Below are 21,914 nucleotides of genomic sequence, written 5' to 3' on the forward strand. Positions count from 1 at the left end.
CACACAGGAAGCAGAGTGAGCCATGTCACTATTTTCGAGGACTGCAACAAGCGATGATAAATATGTAAAAAAGGACTCAAATTTGTCATAAAAAAAGAACTAATAAATCTTTCTTCTCTAGAGAGGAAACTAAAAAGGCAGCTCCGGCGCCAGTGAGATTGGCTCGCATTGCACTAGAACACAGATGAGAAGAGGCAAAGAATGAAGAGGAGTGGGAGGGGGCGTGGAGATTTAGAGTTGAGAATGAGAGAGCTAATTAAGGAATAGACAAAGTTAGGGAAATCAAAAGAAAAGCCCGGGAGAGCATCTGTTTCTACGAGCCAAAACTGATGAGTGGAAAAAAGGTCCAAACAGTGAGAAAAATATAGAATTTCCTATTTATTTTTGAAATTACGGATGCTAAATGTATAACCATTGTTCAAACCAGACAGATCAAGAGCGTTTGTGTGTGTGTGAGAAAGGAAAAGCTGACATCATCATCTGCATCTCACGACACTGGCCCATCAAACAGAGCCTGAGCTAATGGTGCCTGCACTTCTCAAATATTTACCTCAGGGCCAGGCCACAGGATCTCACACACACAGGAGCTCTCACCATCAACGTGGACCCCGGCTCTCACCTATGCCTCTTATTCACACTCACGCCAACAAGTAGCGAAATGTGTGGGAGAAATAAGGGTGAAAGTGGTGTTCTCAGGTAGGGCTGTCACTATCGAATCTTTTTTTAATCGATTATTGTATCTATATTTCCTCAAGTACTTGAATAATTGCCGTCCCCCAAAAGAAACGTATTTATTTGTTTGTTTTACTACTATCATGCATTTATTTCTCATTAAAGACTTATATCTTTAAACTGCATATGTTGGTACTGAGTGTATGGTATTAATTCAACAAACTGAATTTGAGACAACATAATAAGCCTTTGCTAAACAGAATTCACGAATAGCACTGGTGCGCAAGCAATTACCGTTTTAGGCAAAAAAAAAAAAAAAAAATATATATATATATATATATATATATGCTAACTCCGTACGGTAAACATGGACTGTGGCCGGGAAACGTAAATATGTTCTTATTAAAACTTTTTTTTTGGCTTAAGGCTGAAATTTTTGCGTCAACCAATTTTTGCGTCAACCAATTTTTGTCGTCGATTTTCCCAAGTTAGGCGATTATCTGCTACATATACATTGTATTCCACTCTGACCTGCAATTTGTTCTGATCTAAATACATGTATATAGAAATATATATTCTAAATAGACCAATGAATTCCACGGTTTGAACTTTTTCCATGAGAAAATGTTAACTGATAGACAGCTAATGCTTTAAGTAAAACATTAAATTGATTATCAAGTAATCAAAAATAACTTGCACGCAAGTACCGTAATTTCTCGTGTATATTGCGCACACATGTATAATACGCACCCCAAAACTTGACCTCAAAATTCTGGAAAACCCTTCTACCTATGTATAATGCATTTTTACAATGCATGATTTTGCTTCTACCCATATGATCAGAACATGATTATATGTATTTTGTTAGTTCTTTTTTAGTTAAGCACTTTATTTGAACACGCAATCCTTTTTTTAATTTATTGCTCTTATTTTGAAATTAACAGCCCTACTTTTATTAAGTAAATTAGAAAACAAACAGTTGTGCTGATATGTTTGATTACCTAGGCAGAATTTGTAAGATGTGTACAATTCTTTAAAGAAAATATGAAGGACCAGGCAAAACACATTTAATTTTATTTTTATGGGATTCAAATTAAACGGTCAAGCATTTCAGAAAAGCATTATCATTAAACAAAGCATAATCATAAAGAAATTAATGATGGCTGTTGTTCAGTCAGTCATATTAAAAAATAAATTAAAAAAAAACAATATTTCACAAATTCTGCCAGGGTATGTAAACTTATGAGCACAACTGTACATATATGCTGTCATACGTACCTGTCATATTGGAATGAAAGTGTAGGCTACACTTTTTTTATAACCACTAGGTGGCGGTGGTATTTTGGAATGAAAGTGTACAGCTTTTTCATAACCACTAGATGGCGGCATACATTGATAAAACGTGAACGTTTTTTCCGTTTGCCACTATACCTATATATATTGCGTACCATTGACTTTTAGCAATTTTGGGCGGAAAAATAATGTGCATTACACACGAGAAATTATGGTAGGTGTCTTCACAAGTAATACGCATTGGCGTGTACAATTTTAGGCAGTTACTTTTATTTCTACCATTATGACCATTTTTGTATTTGCCTTATCAACAACACAGATGCATTTGTGAAAGGGTGTCAACACAAAAAACAAACAAATAAAAAGCAAAAAAAAATAATAATTTGACTGAAAGACATGGGAGCTCATCTGATGCCAAGCCAGTTTGTTTCAGCTCATACTTTTTTTCACTGGATAAATGGTCAATTGCTGGACCACGAGCCCCTCTAAATTGTAGATAAAATTCTCATTTTGTTTCCCCCTTGAAATTTTGGGTGAAATTCTCAGTTGTTGAATCACCAAACTGTTCAAGAGTCCATTTCAACCCAATCCGGGGTTCTTAATTTAAACAGATGCTGTCCTATGAGGTAAACACTAAATAGTATTAAGCATATCATCCGATCTGCAGCCAAGGAACATGTTTGTTGGACAGATGACCATCATCCATCACTGAGCTGTGAGTAGACTCCAGAGATTACACCTTCCTGTTTTTAATGCTGGCAGACAGGCAACATTAGGCCCAATGTCATTTGAGACGACCTCATCACAGAGAGTTTGCGGTCACAAGGTCAGCAGGCCTCATCGTTGAGCAGCTAGTTATGTACTTGCACCAAGCTGACCGCCACTTGTTGCTCACTCACAGACGCTCCCAGACAAACGTCTGTTTTCCCACGGTTTCAGCAGGTCCACAGGTTGACATATGGAGGCTTCTAAAGCAATGCTGTCACTCGGGTTTTATAGCCTATCACGGATAACCAACAGGACTGCAGCCAAGTACTGCAGCAGTAGATGACTGACCAGCTCAGCAACACGCCATAAAAGCAGCTGAGCTTCTACATGCTGAGGAAAGGTGTGCAGCAGGGGGAGTCATGTTTGATCGAATTTATATTAACGTTCAAGGTGCTCCAAAACATTCTTGTACATGCTTCCATTATCCAGGAACTTGGACAACCCTAACACCCTTGGAGCTGTGAAGGGAGAGTGGGGCTAAAACCTGCTATCAGGCTAAAAGCAACCAAACATTTTTAAAATGTGAGAAACCTCAATCATGGCAATAATATTTTTTTTTAAATACATGTACGTGCTTATTGCTCTTATAGTTTGTGTTGATGATCAACACAGGACACTGCACACAAAACAATATCTCCAATTGCGAATCTCCTCCACCAAACCCTTGGTGTTGACCACACGCAAAGATTTGCTATTGTAAATCTCAATTTACCATATTTTTACACTCGCGCATTTGGTTAAACTGTACATAGGCCTCTCTCCTCCCCCCTATCTTGGAGACGGGGGTCGGTGGAGATGATCAAATCTGAGGCTGTTGCTGTATGGATTCTGCACCGACCTAACGAGACAAGATCTGAGGTGAACCAGTTCCCCGGAGGCGCAGCTAAAGACGATTCTGCATCGACCGACCTGGTCAGGTCCTGAGGAAGAACAACGTTCGCGAAGGCGTTTACCTGGAGCGGTTCATCTCATTAAATTGACTCCTACGCTGTTTTAATTAACATTGTAGGGCACCATACTATGTGGGAAATGTTGCCCACTCGGCATCCATTGTAGCCTGGTTATCCTGGAAGGGGATCCCTCCATCTGTGCTCCCTTCGCAAGGTTTCTACTTTTTCCCCAAACGGGGGTTTGAGTTATTCCTTGTCCAGTTTTTTTATTTATTTATTTTAATTTTATTTTTTTTAAATCAGTGGATGCTTTGTCAACTATGGGCCTGTGAAGCCCTTTGAGACTCTTTTGATTAAGGGATGAATGAATAAACTTGACTTAAATATTGAACAGTTTTGACATAAACGATTGTCGGCCCCACTGACTTTGATGGGAATATATTGCAGGAAAAAAATGCTCAAATTTGGCCTAATTTACCCCACTTAACATGAATACATTAAAGCACTGAGCATACTTGACCAGGCAATAAACCTGGCATGATCACAGAGACTGACCTCGACAGATAAATATTTATTAGCGGACTGCTAAGCTACCCGACCTATGACCCCTCTCACTTCCTCCTAACAAGAGCTGCAGGCGGATATGAATTCTCTTCACCTGTCTCCTCTGTGTCCCGTTTGATGTGACACTCGGGTGCGTTTGAAGAGGCTTTCAAAAAGATATGCAAGGGGCCATAAAGGCCATGTCGAACAGGAGAGGTGTCCTCTAACATCACAGGAATAATACATGTTGATTGGGGTCGCAATTTCAATGAACGGCTGACTGAAGAGAACCAGCTGCAGTTACTATAGCGACCAGCACAAAGGATTAGTGTAGTTCAGCACAAAAAACCCTTGTCATGTGGTATGTATTGTAGTATTGGTACCGTCATATAGGCCTACTCCAACATGCCTCCTATCAAAAACATCCGACAACAGAATATATTACGGGGACTTTGAAAGACAAACGGCTCTTCATTCAATTCAGTTTAAAACTTTATACAGAGATACTGAATTTAGGAATGTACACTGAAAAGCCTGTTCTCACAAGAAACTTTGGAGCTTGAGGTACAAATGTATTACTTTAATCAGTATAGAGGTGCTACGATTATTTGATCATGGTAGTGTAGTGATCCCAATTACTATGGTAGAAAATAATAGCCAAGACCACAAAGTGACCAGCAGAAAATGAGTATAACTCATTACCAAGTGAGCACATTCTGACCTTAAACTGCACAGTTGTAACTGTTCTGCTTTGCAAAGTGTTGCATTAAGGCGCCTCCACCAGAATGGACACATTGTCAGTCTTGTATACCCCCTCCTGAGATGTGAGAGCATATCAGCAGCAGGGATGCTGCAGACAGAACCATATGCGTGTGTGTGTGTGTGTGTGTGTGTGCGCATGTGTGCGTGTGTGTCTGTTTGTGTGCGTGTACCTGAGTGCGCGTGCACTTCCATGTAAGCATGTGTGTGAAACAGATGGGAGGAAAGAGAGAAATAAGAGAGGGGTAAAAGGAGAATAGCGACAGCAAGTCTGCAATAGCTTGTGTGTGTGTGTGTGTGCGCGTTGAATTGGTGGCGGGGGTGGGGGCGATGGGGGGGTTCTACAAGAGGGAGTAGTGTGGCTAGGCATCCAGAGTCACTGAACATTTTTCTGGCAGGCCCTCGCTATGCTCCTGGCCGCGTGCCCAGCTCTGAAGCAAACTTAAACAAACTCCTGTTGCAGCCATCTGCTGGGCCCGCGGGATAAATCACAGCACTGCTCCACTCAGTACTGCTCAGCCGCACCACTATCAGGTTACTGTGTTAGCGGCCGCCCGCACACACACACACACACACACACACACACACACACACACACACATTTTCACGCGGGCAGACACACTCACACCAAACTACGCGTCAGCCTGGAGCCAGGGCCTGCCATGGGGCTCACACCACCAGGAGAGGCCAGCAACATGTGGCCCCACTAATACCACAGGGAGAGATGAAGCGGAAGGGGGAGAAGAAGAGGGGGGGGGGGGGGGGGTAGAGGCAAAAGGGGACAAAAGAGGGGAGGACTGGATGAGGGGGCAAATAAAATAAAAAAGACAGTGGGGGAAAGTGAAAGAAGCGAGTGGGAGAATCCCTCCGACAGCAAACGTGATGTGCCAAGCGCTATTTTTATTGCGCCCTGTGGAGGAGAAGAGGAACATAAAAACATATTAAAGCCGCCTGCCTGTGCTTCCCAAACAAATTAAGCTTTTATAATTGATGTCAATTGGAGAAGGAAACTTAGATTTTTTTCTTTTCTCTCTTTTCTTTTTTTTACTCCTCCTCCCTCTTGATATATCATGTTTACACTGACATGCCAATGATCTCTCTCTTACCCTGCCGCTATTTATCTGATGCATGTTAAGGTCATGTCCACCCGTTAACAGCGCATCCAGTTACATGTGAAATCATGTCCTCCTTAACTGGCTACATTACTGCGGCCTTGAATGAATAACAAAAGGCATTTAGGAGGCATGTGCAGCATCTATCTGTCGCACAGATGGAGACACTGTATTTGTGTATTTCTGATTCATCGCATAGTCATCTCAGTGAGAAACATGCACCAATCCGCAAAACACACACACCAAAAAAAATCTGTTAATTCAAACCTTGCAAGTGGACTAAAATTAGCAAATTTGGTTCATAATCTTAAACATGTACAGTATGTCTGACTCTTAACTGAAAGATCGTGACAAGCCTGAAAATACTATTCCATACCAGTCCTGGAGAGGGCGACATTGCACATCACATAGTCCCAACTGCCACAAACAGGAATCTTTATTTCCCGTAAGTAAATCATCTAGATCTGGTTGGTCACTGCCACATTTGGCCCTAATGCAAGCAAAATTTAATGCCTTTGTCCAGAGTTGCTCCAAAATTGAATGGCTTCTTCCTCAGTCCACGCGCCACCTTCTATACAATGATTTTTTTTGGGGGGAGGGGGGGCATATGCACTGTGGTGCCTTGCGGTACAAATGATCTGACGTGTGAGTTTTTCGGACGATTTTTTGCTTTGACTCACAAGCAAACATTCGACATACGAGCGCTGTATGCACTTTACAACAAGCAGCTGTTTGGCAAAAAGTCTCCAAAAAAGACAAGCTTCAAGATGTTTAATGCCACTCCCAGTTGAATTTTACTGTCAAACTAAATATAAAACAAAGAGAATTACACTTTGGGTATTTAAAACAACTCCATAACTGCCTTAAAGTCCACTAGCTTAATGCTAACATAATTAGAAACTCCATAGATGGGCTAACAATTAGCAAAACCATGTGACGGTGTTATAACGCTTCAAGCAACGAATATTCGATTTGATATATTTGTTATCCTCTGCGAAAATGACTAATATTACTGGATCTTACTGAGTCACTTGCTGTAGTTGTGAAACTCTTCTTCGTTTGTGTCTGCATGACTGTATTTAACTGCCCCCGGTGGCCAAGTCGCACACACCAAAAGGAGCCGCAATTAATTAATCATGATGTACAAATTGTTTTTTCTTTCCAGTCTATTTATGATCTTATGACTGTGTTTTTTTATACAGTACAATATTATAGCGCGCTATTTTCCTTATTAGAAAAACATTACAAACAATTTTGGTTGGGTTTTTGTGGGAGGCTGGAAAGGATTCATGTTAGTTCCATTCATTTAAATGGGCAAAGATTAGTTGAGATGAGTGTTTTGAGTTCGTCAAAGCACCACAGTAGTTTTAGCTAACAAGCTAACCTACCCACTAATGGCTCTGAAAACATAACCTCTTGCCTCGAGCTTTTCATGCTGAGGTAAGGCCAAGAGAATCTGGAGCACTTTTTGTTAAGTGTTAAAACCATACACTTTGGGCATGCTCTCATATAGTCATTTTAAGTGGTGCTTTTAAATTTCAACTCCCGCTGTATAAGTGTATCTGCAACAGGAAGTCAAAGTTAAGGATTGAAGTATTCACACAGTATGGAATGACAGAGCCACAACTTGAGCGCTGACACTGTACATTTGGGTATTCAATTTCATTCAAAAAGTTTGAACAAAAATCAAGCAACCCTGTTTCAATTGTATGAGGTCATTGTCAGGGCCAAGCAAATTTCGGACACGACAGAAATTCCCCCAAATGCAACTTAGACTCAACCCTGATTCAGTCAAGCGAGGCAGCCTCAAACATCTTCATTTGTGCAATGTAAGAAAGACTAAACAGCTTTGCAGCCTTGAGAAAAACACTCAGAATTATTCTTTTTTTTTTTTGCTTGGGAGCATTATGAAACACTGAAAAAAAAGGTTGTAAGGTCTGATGAGTACGGACCTTGTGTGACGGGCGATTCAGAGTAAAATAAATGTGATGTGAGCCTCTAGGGGAAGGGTTATAATCTGCTTTTCAGCAGTCGGCCAGCTGTCATTTCAACAAACTCAAAATGGACGAGGTCTCCTGACAATAGCAATGCAACGTGTTATTCCATCAATGGATATTAGGTAGGTCCCTGACAGCACTCATGTACTATAAAGACAATGCCAGGATTCAAATTTAAAGAGGAACTTCAACTCAAGATGTCAAAAGTGTGATATTTTAATCGGTCATATCTTTTTTTTTTTTGGAGCTGCTGTTTATAAGTTTAAAACATTGCATCTACTCACTTACGGGGGTCGCCTTTTCGAGGTCTTTGCACTCTTGAGAGTGCAAATTTGCGAGAATAAGATGTGTATCAGCCAATTATTGCCCATTTTATTTACTACTTACTTCAGCAACGACAAGCTACAAATTCTATTTCATTACATGTACTAAAGCTACATATAAATCATTATCGTCCATGTGTACTTACTGAGTTATGAGCTGATCTGGAAAACTTTTTGTGGCTCTCTTTCACATCACCAAGTTAATGTACAACACTTAGTCTTTGCTACTCTTTCTCTGATGACTGCCGCATATTTTCCATCTCAGTCACAGGGTAGACAGGATCAAATGATTAAATCCATCGCTCTCTACAATCTGTCAGTTGACACAGTTCAATAGCTCGCTGTATTAACAGGTAACGCGCTACTTTAGCTTCGACGTCACGTCCGGTCTGGAGCTGATAATGATTTCGCCCAACATGCGCCCCCTAACATAGAAGAATTATTCTGTTCGATTCTTATCCCACAAACACAATAATAAGAGGACGGCGTTTTGACCCGTACTAGCACATACAATGTATTCTTGCTTTAATTTTGGGTGGGTTTAGTTCCCCTTTGAAAGAATGGTTCAAGGTGCATGAGACATGATGCTGAAAATAAGACTCTAGCACACAGTGTCCAGACTAAAAAAAACAAAAAACACATTGAAGTTGCCATGGCGTCTGCCTGATCTGCACACTACATTCTGACATCGAGCTCAGTCCAAAAACTCCCTGCTCTGTCTGTCATATTTCCCAGCTGTCCTGGAACCTGCCGGAGCAAGCTGTCAGAGACCAGGTGGTTGGTTTGTATGAGGGGGCGGTGGGGTCATGGCCAGGGGGGATGCTCATGGAAGGAGAGAGTCATCCAAGAAGGGAATGACTTCTTGAGCCAAAATTAGATCCCTAAAGATGAGCGCTACAGATGATTATCTCTCCTCCGATTGGCTCATAGAAAGAAAGTAAACAAATCTAACGTCTGGTTGGTTTGAGCCAGTGTGCTGACTGTAGGATGCCAAGTATATTTAGTCCACTGCGTGCTATTTGGGACTCCAGCTGACATCTACAGTTAGCCTGCTAGCATCCATTTCAAACTGTCAGCGTTAACCATGAAAAAGGAAAAAGGAACAAGTGATGTAAAGAACAGAAGTGAAATATATGGAAACCCAGCGAGAAAAGGTATAGGAGGACGTGATAATAACAGCTCGAAGCATACGCTACACGTTAAAAATAGCAATAGTGGCTACTGTGTCACCACACGCACACGCGCGCACACAATCGGCCATACACACTGACAGCTGTGGCACAATCCAGCTGCATTTGCAAGCACAAGAGCAAACACCTGCCAATGCTGCCGACCACCTGGCAGACACACGTGTGCACAAACACACTTGCAGCTGTTGTGAATTTAGATGCAGAACAAAGATTTTATATTTGATGTGTGTGAATGTGCGCATCCAGGCAGGTTTGCATATGTATGTGTGTGATGGTGAGAGGGCAGCTGGAACAGAGCGCAGAGCTGTAGTTTCTTTGCACTCTGTCCTCTATAATTTACGCCAGTTAAACCTGGTTTACTACTGTAAAACACAGACTTTACATTTTAGGGGAGCGATGCATAACAGCCTTAAGTTAAAGCATGACCACACCTCCTCATACATCATGCAAGGTTCCTTGCGATACTCAATGTATCAAAATCAGATATGCAGTACATAATATATTCAGATATTTGTAGGGATGCACTGATGCCACTTTTTTTTTTTTTCATTTGCTTACATTTGCATACTTGGCGATAAAGTACCAGAACTTGACAATGCCATCGCATCTTGCAATTGTGATGACAGTTTTTTATTTTCATCAAATATTGTTCAAAAACAAAAGACAAACTTGAATTGAACACGGCACAAATTTCACACAAACATCACACACAAAAAAAAATAAAAAAATTGGCAGGCCAGTCCCTGGAGGATGGGATCGTACTTTTAAAAAATATATATTATTCAGAGGTGGAAGCGTAAACAGTATCCATCAATTTTTGACAGCGTTTATCCCCATTGGGGTCGGAGTTGAGCGGTATCCCGGCTGACTTTGTGAGAGAAACAGAGTTTTACACCTATGGACAATTTTGTGTCTCCAATGAACCTAAATTCATCTTTTTAGTATGTGGAAGGAAGCGAGACCATGCAAACTCCACATAGGGATGCCAGATTCAAACCCTGAGAACTGTGAGGCAGACGTGCTAACCACGAATGGTGCCGCTGAAACAGCGAAGTGAAGAAAAAATTCATCTGAAGAAAATGAAAACTCGCGCTATGTGTCTTTTGTCTTTTCTGTCTGCTAGTTAGCAGGCTACTTCATGTTTTATGGAGTATGAACACAGAAATATATGGATGGCACTCTACCATTTATATATTCTGTGGAGGTTTCATTGTGCCTCGAGCAGTAAAAGTAAACTTCTTTATTCGCATTTTTATCCAAACTGGCATGAAAACACTGTTTCCATAATTTCCAGATGTACTGTATTGTACTAATATATATATATATATATATATATATATATATATATATATATTCTGCTAACTAACTAACAAAATACAAAAACATTACTCACCATCACAGTGGGAGGGTGTAATTACCACAAGCATTAAGAAATACAATAAATACCGGTACATACAGTACAAACCCACAGCAACAAAGAACTGCTTTATATAACCCAACCTCACCTCCAATCTACTGTATCATATGCACCCCTTGGGGCCAGAACAAACTCTCTCAAAACGTTTTTGTCATTATTCGCTACATTCAACTGAATTTGGACATTCATTTTTGAAAGAGGCCAGTGACCAGGAATGCAGCATTAGCAAAGCTATTTGTTTCCCATCATCTAGCCATCCATTTTCTATATTATCTATCTTGCAAAGCTGCAGCCTATCCCTACTGGCTTCGGGAGAAAGGCGCCAGCCAATCGCAGGGCACATATCAAGACAGGTGACCTTTCACACTCACATTCACACTGTTACTGTGTGGCAACTGAACCCACGGTGCCAGTCAGCCAGGCGAGGCTACACCTTCCATCTGCGATGAAATTGACGACTTATCACTAAATGACATTTTTCTTTTTGTGAACATTTAATCTAGAGGCATGAGAATAATCTTTGAGAACGATTGAGTGAAGTTCTATACCACTTCAAACTATAACCACAGCATACACTATAACAAAATTGTCAATGGCTCCCTTATCAGTTTATTTGTAAGGGGAGAACATTTGAAGCCATTCTTCCATTGGTTCCTATAAGATTGCTGTGTTTAAATTTATAGACTAGCAGAGGATCATGGGAGTTATGCATGCAGTGTTGCACCAATTCTTGATGCTTGCGGTATTGATGTCACAAACTTGATATTTAGACAATATCGCTGGATGAAAAATATGCATGTCTCTTGTCAATTAATATTGAACACTTTTGAGGTAAGCATTTTGGTGTTGGCCCTCAACAACTGTTCCAGTTTCTCACACGGCACCTTGGGAAAATTAATTATTTATTGTTGGCCAGCCCTGTGCAACAGGGTCAAAAGGTCAATATTTTCCAAATACAAACCAAACTGCATCCTGGCCCCCAAAGTTCTGACGTCAAGCTCCTGAAAACCCGTTTCTTTCCACTCTCCCCGTGACTTTAATGCCAGGGCGGAAAACACGATGAGCAGAGAGCAGCAGCGTGATGTGCTAATTCTTCATTCATTCTTTGCTCTCAATGGCATTCCTTTCTGTGACAACAGGAAGTGAAGAAACATCTCAAATGGAACTCCTTGATTAAATCTCAATGAGCTCGCTCAAGTACTTAATCTCGCCAGCCTGCCAGGAAGTTTACATTATTTGAAATTTAGGATGAAAATCTAACTGCGGTTCCAATTGTGAATGATTCCCATGTAATCATAAGGATTGGAATTCTACACAGTACACTAATTGATTCATGCTTTGTAATGGTCATTGTCAGTATAAAAATGCGCTGTATTCACTATGTGTTTCCGTAAAATTGTGTAGCTGATTGATTACATTGTCTTATTGCTTGACTTGCTTATTTATTTAACCAGAACTAGACTGCTGTTAACACAAAAGCAGCAAAAAAAAAAATAATAATAATAAATAAATAAATAATCGTTCGTTGATTGAATAAATCTACACCATTTTCCCCGTGTGCAACACTGGCCATGTGCTTTGCATGAGTATATCAAGACTGAATCCAAAAATAGTAGAGTACTCACCAATACTGAGTACTGACACTATATAATTCCATGTCTTTCAATTGCGATGAAAATGTGTTTTATTTTATTCAAACATTATTCAAAAACAAAAAAAGCTTTTCTGGGAATAAGTTTCACTCAAATGGAACACTTTTGAGAGTTAAACCTTGTCATGATTGACAATTTAACATCTAACCGCATGTTTTTCCCCACAGTGTTGCCACAGATTTCACTTACATGTATCCAGTAACACAAGGCATTTTAGTTATGTCTCAGCCTGAACACTAGGGGGCACAAGGTAAAAGGAGTACATAAAGTAGATAAGAGACAAAGAAGAAATGAGACAAAGAAGTACAGAGCCTGGCTCATCCACACATGGCATGATAGCTCTATGTATAACCTACAAAATAAAGTGAATACAAAGAAATACAAGACTGCTTCTTGGTTGGGAGTACCACACGTTATAAAATAAAACTTTGGCAGGGCAACTGAAGTCATACTTTAATCACACCATCGCTTACTTCTTGCCACGCCGCAGTGCGTAGTCTCTCGAAGCCGCGGCTTTCTCACTGGAGCTGAGCACCGCGGAGTGGAACGTGTGAGAAACTTCGTGTATGCCGGAGAGCCTGCCGCCGCCCCACGAATTGCGGCGAGATTTTATGTATCTCCACACGGTTGACATGGCCTCGGCCGACTCCACCTAGCCCGAAGGTCTGGTGAACTTGTTTCGGCGTAGTAGTCTCAAAGCATTGTTTTTTTTCCAGTCCTTGTATGTATCACTAGTTGAGACATCAAAGACAAACATTGGAGCTCCTCAAATTCATCTGTGAATGATCTGGACAAAAAAGCAGTACTGACAAATGCGGGAAGAAAGTGTTCATTAAAGCGTCGTAGGCTAAATCAAAGCCTGCATGAAGCAAATGTTTAATTTATTCAATGCTGTGAATTGTGAAATTCAAGGCAATCTATCTGATTCTACCATTGAGAACACAACAAAGGGTGAAAAGTATTTAAAGGTTGGCTTGACGATTCATTTCTCTTCTGAGTGTAGTTGCAGTCCCTTTAATCCCCCCCTCACAGCCCTCAATGTTTCTCTTCTCTTTTACTTGCAATTGTTCACGCTCGCTAATTTGTTTATATCCAATTTCAGCTTCACTTCCTGATCCCATGTGTAATTTTGACCTCCCCCTCATTTCGCCGCTATGCCGTAAATCTTGCTTGGCGGTGCTGTGAGAAGGCTGGCATGTTTTTCCTGTGACAGAAAATACCCTTTGCACAGGATTCCAGACCTGCAATGACAAAACACTCACTTCTATGACACACGTATGATAGGTTAAGTCTCATCCATCCATTACAGAACACGTACACATACGTTGTCAATAATATATGTAAATATGTATTGGAGAATCTGATAAACCATTAGGCAATAATTGTGTTAGAATGTGTCAAATTGGATAAAGTGGCTATTTTCCTGCTCTTGCTTTGGGGTTTATAATCACTGATACACTCGTCTACAGTATGTGTATTATTAAGTCTATCTATCGAGCCTTTCATCTGTCATTTGGGTATTAACGTCTTGTGTCACATTTCAGCAGAATGAACATATTTAAACAAGGGTCTTCTTCTTGAAAGCGCAATGACAACATAATAAATAAAAAACAATTAATAAAACCAAATGTTTTTATTTTTCCAAATGCATGAAATGGGATAAAATCTTCCAGACTTTTTATGGGGGGCACAAGGCACAAAAATCGTGTACTGAAATGACCATTTTGAATGACTACATGATCGTATTAAATCTCAGCACACCCTGCAGCAGCCATTAAAAACCCTGTCAAACATAAAGCTTGTCCCAAGAGGACAAAAACACCTGTTCCCTGCAACCATGTCTCTATATCCCCCCCCCCCCCCCCCCCCCCCCCCACCCTCCACACACACACACACACACACACACACACACACAGTCACGCTTCCCAACAGAGACAATGTCACTTAATACAGGTTATTAGCTCACATAGGCCAAAAGGAGCGTGGGCACCTGCAACTACGCCAGTTCAAAATGATCACTCGAAACCTTCCCGCCCGTGACACTTCTCCCATGCCGCGACACCTCAGTCTCAATGGGCAAAAGCCAGTCCCATAATTAGACTCTATATTAGGAGTACCCCCTATGAGCTCATCTAAAAACCTGTGTGACTGTCCAGACCAATAACAACGACAGCGAAAACAAGTGGTTACGCCACATAAGAGACTCCAGTCATGGATATTTGTTGAAGGTTGCTCCATATCAGTAAACTGTCGTTATCTTAAGGGACAGATAGAGAATGAGGTGGACAGCTCCCGACAGCTGGCGTGAGTGTGCTTCCATTTTAAGATTGCCGAGTGCGAATGGCATCCACAGATGTTTGTCTTATGTCCTGCGAGGCTGTACAGTCGGTAACTGTTTGCATGAGAGAGCGGTTCACGAGGCCAACTGGCGGTCTAAAGGCTCCTCAGCGCTTCATTAAAACATCACAAGCCCTTGTACAGCCCCACTGGCTCCCATTTGCATTCTCCACCCTCAGCTTTAAAACAGCAGGATGGGAATTTTACAAGTTTTACTGATGGAAGAGTGACTTTAAAACATGGTAAAAATGAGCAACAGAGTGGAATTTTCTCTTTTTTTTTTTTTTTTTTTTTAAAGGGAAGTCGATTGAGTGTGGACGTCCCACTTACGCGACAATTCCGCTCCTCTCAGTCAGGATAACAAATAAACAAACAAACATCCACTATTGGCTTTCAGGTGCTTCCACGACCATTGTTACAATTGAATGGAGTATTAACAAGCGTGATTCCACACAAAAGATGGCTCTCTCCACTCGATCTTAATTAGACTTTATACCGATTTGATCAGGCTGATCGGTATCGGCCGATATTTAGCGTTTTATGCTGATCGGCCAATCGGCTTTAATGTCATAATTCGCCGATCCGATCAATGATGTCCGCAAAAGACATTTACTCCGTGTCATCGCGCGCACAGTATATTTGAATCCAAAAGCCAGTTCATTTTTAGCCTTGTCGCGTGTCTTTTGACGTAGTACTGTAAATATCTGACGGCCAATGAAGTTATTTTAAAAATAAATAAATAAATAAAAATATGTCGGCGGTGTGGGACAGACACCACATCGGAGATAGGCAACACGTAATGCCCGGATCAGACTACAAGACAAAATTTGCTCTTTCACAATTGCACTATGTCAGACTACTGCAATAAAATTTAAGGCTTTTAAGGCTTGCTTGAGGTATGTTCACGTACTTTTAATATGATACGGCTCGCAAGCAGGCAATAAAATTGTATGTAGCCTAGCAAGCTACTGCTCGCACGAACGGTTGGACGTAAACGAATCATGCTCGAAAGCAGGGGTGTCAAATTCAAATACACGGTGGGCCAAAATTTAAAATTGGCACAACGTCGCGGGCCAAACTCAATATTGAATGAAAAATCATTGCGATGTGCATGTTTCCCTTCTCTTCAGAAATGTAGCGTTAAAGTTTATCATATGACAACAAACTTCAATTTTGCTTAAACACTGAAACTGGAAAAAACTAACTTTAATGTTATAAATACATGAGAAATCTAATTTTGTATGTGTTTGTTGTTTTGTTATTTAAATAGATAACATGAATTCTTCTGTCTTTCTATCTTCTATTCATCTATCTCCAACTACCTTTCTTTTTGATGTAAATGTTTTTTCAAAGGTCAACAACAAAACAACCAGAAAAAAATAAGAATGTCCGCCAATAAAAACCCAAACTTCAAACTATTAACAGTCCCTGCCTAGGAGTTGATAAAGGGCATTAAAAAAAATAATAATAATAATAAATAAATAAAAAACATGAAATCAATTATGTTATATTCTTTGTTACAGCCACGTTGCTCCGCACATGACAAACAGGTCTGTCGTTTACTTTCGTGAACAGATAATCTGCCTCCCACCTGTCTTGGAAGTTACACTGTTTTCCATCTTTCATTTGGCCATTTTTGGGAAGGGGAAGTGTAAATTTGCCCGAGGAGACTGGTAGCATAGTTGCTAACGGCAGCAACAGAAAGGGAAGGGGCGCTCGCCGGTCTAGACTGATGGGGCCAACACACTAGCAAAGCATTCTGGGATTTGTAATATTAGTGGCGCATGTGCTATATACGGGTGGGCCAGCTCTAATACACATTTGATAGGGTCTTGCGGGCCAAATATAATTACATGGTGGGCCAAAGTTGGCCCCCGGGCCTGAATTTGACATATATGCTCTAAGGTTTTGGTGTGGGTGAAGTCATTTAATTTAAAAATAAAGTAATTTAATCACAGTAGGTTAGCAGCCATTATTGCTGTCATATTGTAATGTTGGTTTGACCTGACTGATTAGAATACACGATTTGACTAGAGCAGTGATTTCCAACCTTTATGGAGCCAACGAACATATTTTACAATTGAAAAATCTCACGGCACACCAACAATCTAAATCTGTCAGAAAAAGTGGCTACATTAATTACTGTATTTACTTCCTGCCATCTAACAGAAGACCATTCATTTGTTCTGTCTGTCACTATGCCTCACTGGCATAAATATACATACATTATATACATTATTTATTGTTAATAGAGGTTTTTCAGCAATTAAGTACACAAGTATATAGAGTAAATGAACAGGTCATTTAAATAGGCACATTCCTCCATCTTGTGATCGGTTATTGTTTTTTTAAACTCGCCCCAAAAATCCTGATCGTGTAAAGCCTAATCTTAATGTCTGTCGTTTTGCATCCAAAGCTCTCCTTTCTATCTTAGGTGCGTGAACTGATGAATCCTGATCGGATGATAGGCCAAAACGTCTTGTAAGAAAACCAGAACAGTCCAGCTGCGATCGATTCAATGCTCTGAGAATTGAATGACCTGGCCCACAGGTGTCCAACTCAAGCCCCGCGGGCTAGATCAAATGTAATGTAATATATAACATTTCGTGCAACTTCAAGAAAGGTTCTTTAGGATTTGCTGTGTGATCTATTTTAAGTCAACACAAAATAAGTCAAAATTTCAACATTGCTCGAAGCCGACCATACCGCACAGCAAAAAGAGAGACATACTCAGTCATGCTTGATCAAATAAACACAATGCGGGCATTGGCTTTCAGACCCCATACTTTCCCTCAAGCGTTTACAGAGGTTTGTTGATGATAAATGTTTGTGTCATCGTAGCCCACATAAGTGGCCCCAAACTTCCTCACACACAACTACACTGCTTGAGGTTCTTAGACTAGCTATTGATACCTTTTTTCAAAGAAGCGCATGAAAGAAAACTGACCAAAGAACAAAGGCACTTTCATGACAGCATGAATGTGACAGCAAACCGTCAACATCATCGCTTGTCATGTGAAACTCCAGAGGGCACAGCATGACAAATGCATTCTGCACTCAGTGTGGGGAAAGTAGAGAGCACAAATGCGTGAACTTCATTGCATGGTGAAAATGAAATATATAAAAATGACCAACCTGTTTTCCAGGCTGTGGCGAGGTTAATTGTGGTTCTTCTCTCTCCCCATCCGAGACCCCGTGTCCAAGCCTCTCCCTGTCCTGCTGTGCGCTCTGGCCCACCTGCACCATAGTCTTACAATCCACACACGAGCCAACCATCAGCCTCCTTCCATCATCCACCAGGAGCGTGCGAGCGCCGCGTGGCGCATAGAGGAAGACGGGGAGCCTCGCCACAGTGACCGTGCACAGCCGCCCGTGCCTGCGCTGCTCCTGCCTGCAGAAGAAGCACATGAACGCCTCACAGGTGTACTGGCGAGCCCAAGGAGAGCTGGAAGACCTAGAGGTCGAGGGTGTAGAGGGCGTGCAGGGGCCCAGGCCTTTGCCCTCATGTTGGGCCCACTGATTGTGCAGGTCATGGTAGCAGAGGGCGCAGGCTGACACCAGGCCCGTGGCGTCAACTGGCTTGGCTTGAGGAGCAGGAGGGTGCACTGTGAGGAAAGGGAAAAACGGCTCCTTCTCGCCACAACGTCCAGGTGGGTTGACAGGAAGCTGGAACTCGCATCCGGTAGACAACTCCAATCCACACAAGTAGCACACTGACACGGTACTCTCAGAAGACACCCCGCTTTGGGAACCAACAGCGCCGAACCGTTCGTTGCCCATGACGGAATGATACCTGACCAGGAAAGAGCTGACAGAGGTGATGAGATCCTCGCTGAGACAAAGGCGATAAGCACTCCAGATGTCCTCGAGGATTAAAAGGCACTGTGAGCAGCAGCGCACACGCCCGTTCCTCATCGGCTGGGCGTCGGGCGGGCAGGGGAGCATGTCGATGAAGGGAAAATACATCACACCGCGAGATTTGCCGACGCCAGCCTGCACATGCACTACTTTATCGGCGCCGCACTCCTGACCGCAAAGGAAACAGGCCTCACGGGCACCCTTGGTGTCACACTCCGCGGGCCGGGTGGGTTTGTCCCGCTGGGGCGCGGCGGCCGGGTTGAGCGGGACGACATAGAGGCGCTGAAGCACGGGAACATCAGCCTGTTGGAAGTTGTGCCACTGCTGCATGAGTGAGGCGTGACAGCTGCAGCACACCAGGGTCGCACCTGCTGGACCGATGGGTAACGCACCTGGAGGGGGAGTGTGCAACCACAGGAAGGGAAAGAAAGGCTCCCCTTGTGCCGTTTCCTGCTTTTGAACACTGACTTTATAACTCCCACTTGGAGCGAGCTCCGTGCCACAGATAAAGCACGCGCATCCGTCTGCGTTTGACTTTGCAGTGTGGCGCAATTGTGCTACTTTTTGGGTCAAAAGGTCACCGGCAGGACCACGACATTTGACATTTGTGCGATTGTCCACGTCCCTGTCTTCATCGCTTGTGATGTTAATCTCATCTTCATTCGAGATGCTCCCTTGTGCATCTCGACGATATTTAGAGTTGACGGCGGAGGTGGGCTGAGGATATTCGGGTGAGGCGCATCTGCTGTCGGCTGCACGCCGGATGTGACGCGACTCCAGCCACGACCTGTTGCGCATAATGACCCCGTTTTCCTGCACAGCCGTGTCGGGGAAATGGTTGTCATGGCACCGCTGGGGGATCCTCTCCTGGAACTTTGCCAAAGAATACGATGACTGACACGCGTTATTCATCACTTTCGGTGCGCGCCTCGGAGGCAGCGCGCTCTCCGGTTTGGGTGACCCCTGCCCGCCGTAGACCCCGACTGAGTAGCGCGGGAGTGTCCGTGGGGAATCTGGGCTGGTTTTAACGCTGTTTTTCCGGCTAGCGTCTCTCTGCGATATACCAGCTGCTCTTGGGCACTTGTCCTTGCTCACCACGTCCATCTCCTGATCTGACATGTTGTCGGAGAAAGAGGAGAAGTCCGACTCCGCGCCCCCGTCGTCGTTGTGGCTGCCGGTGCCGATCCTCCTCTCCAGCTCGTAGGAGATGTTCCACTCCTGCGGGACCCGGCGAGAGTCGCACTGGTAGGGCCGCTTGAGCCAGTACATGCGCTTCTCGACTGGGCGTCCCGCTCCTCTCGAAGGAGTTCCACTGCTCCGCCAGGAAGCAGTGGCACACGGCGCACACCAGCGCGTGACCCTCCGGGCTCAGCTCACTCGCACCGGGAGCTGCCTCCTGGTTCTGCAGGAACGGGAAAAAAGGGAAACGCTCCTTTTGATAAGTCACTTGCAACCTCAGCTCCTTTCCTGCCGTTACTCCGCTCCCACATATGAAACAGTGCACCAGTCCCCCCATGCCGTTGCGGTCGGCCCTGGAAGTGTTGACCGGCGAAGGGTGATCCTCGCCGGCCATGGCCGCAGCCATCAGTCGGTGTTTCCGAGATAAGAGCGCCAGTTCCTTGTCACGGGGGGAATGCATTGCGTTGAAGAGAAGAAGAAAGAAAGAAAAAAAAAAAAAAAAAAAAAAACCGACGCCAGGCTACATGGTATCAGTCCTCCTCGTGCTCCAAGTTAAGCAACGCATTTCACGCCAGCGGATGATAAGAGAGACGACAATCCATTGAAAGTGCAGCAGCGTGCGGCCAAGGCAGCAAAGCGATGACTTGGATCCCCCACGAATAAATCCACTTGAACGAGACAACAATCCACGCAGGTTTTTGCACTTTGTCGTCCATATGTTGCTTTACACGGGAGGTCCGGGAGGGACATGACAGCGGAACCCTTGCGGGAACGCGGCTCAGCTTCCCCGGCGAACTTTTTCTTTTTTTTTTTTTTTTTTTTTTTCTCTTTGCTACCTCGCCGCCGCTCTGCAAAGTTTGGCCGCGAACTCGCTCACACTGTACTCAGCGCCATCCCAGACCCGCGGCACCCCCCGCGACGACCCCCACTCTTGGAGAGCCTCCCCACACACTTATGATGCGAGAGATGGGGCGCTAACACTCTTGGCACGCTGCCCGCATGCGTCAACACACGCAGAGTGCCACGGGATTTCCACTAAACACGCGTGATTCAGTTCACAGGGGAAGTCGTTTTTCCGTGACCTATAATAAGGCTCTCCCAAAAACAAAAAAAAGTCATTTCGTCCTACTTTGTATTCATGTTGAGACAATAAGAGTCCATGCAACGTGAGACGATGGTGAACACATGGTAACAGTAGTTACTCTGGTCAGCGGGCAAGTTTATAGTAAATGAATTTAAAAAAAACAAAAAAAACACTCGTGATACTGAAAAGTGAAAGGTTGGGGGAACTCCAAGTTGAGCGAAGAAACGTCTTAAGCCCATTGAAAGGCTCCCACATCAATCATGGCTCATGCTGTCATTACGTTTAGCCAATTCATAGTCACACAACTTAAATCATGTCATTGTTTACAACACCGCCCCACAGTGTCAAACCTTGGTACTGCACCACTTTGCTCAAGCACGTTTTCTGCAGTCGTACTGTGAATTGGAGAATTTAATACTTTAACGTGTTTACTGAATGTGTTATTTGTCAAGTTTATATTATCCTACGTAACATTGAGTTTACATCTAAGTATCCGGAAGAAAGTCGTCGTCTTAAAATAGTACTGTTTTTATTTAACCCACCACTAGGTGAAATTGCAAGTACATCAAATAGGTTTGAGGTTTAAAATCACCGAAAGAGAAATGAACATCCATCCATCCATCTCCTATAGCGTTTGTTCCCATTGTCCAAGGGTGCTTATATTTGATATTTGTCTGTAAGTACTTTATAGTTGTGCACCCTATGGTAATGACCCTCATTGACCCTAGACTAGAAGACAGGATATGAAGGGCTCTGTGGAAAGATGTTTTGGTCAGAAAAATAAACTCAACAGATGGAAACAAGGAAGCAAGGGGTGCGTTGAATGAAATACAAAAATGC

General features: G+C 42.8%; 1 protein-coding gene across 1 annotated transcript in view; it reads right to left on the bottom strand.

Moving 5' to 3' along the window:
* The window catches only part of gse1b (Gse1 coiled-coil protein b), a 199,574-nt gene extending 179,434 nt beyond the window's left edge, over positions 1-20,140 (bottom strand). The window contains exon 1 of the mRNA XM_061665999.1: positions 18,089-20,140. Within this exon, the coding sequence (XP_061521983.1) occupies positions 18,089-20,080 (1,992 nt within the window). The 5' untranslated portion in view covers positions 20,081-20,140. The remainder of the gene's footprint in view (positions 1-18,088) is intronic.
* Positions 20,141-21,914: the final 1,774 nt, after the last annotated feature.

The sequence above is a fragment of the Phycodurus eques genome, chromosome 2 (assembly GCF_024500275.1).
Source record: "Phycodurus eques isolate BA_2022a chromosome 2, UOR_Pequ_1.1, whole genome shotgun sequence".
NCBI lineage: Eukaryota > Metazoa > Chordata > Actinopteri > Syngnathiformes > Syngnathidae > Phycodurus > Phycodurus eques.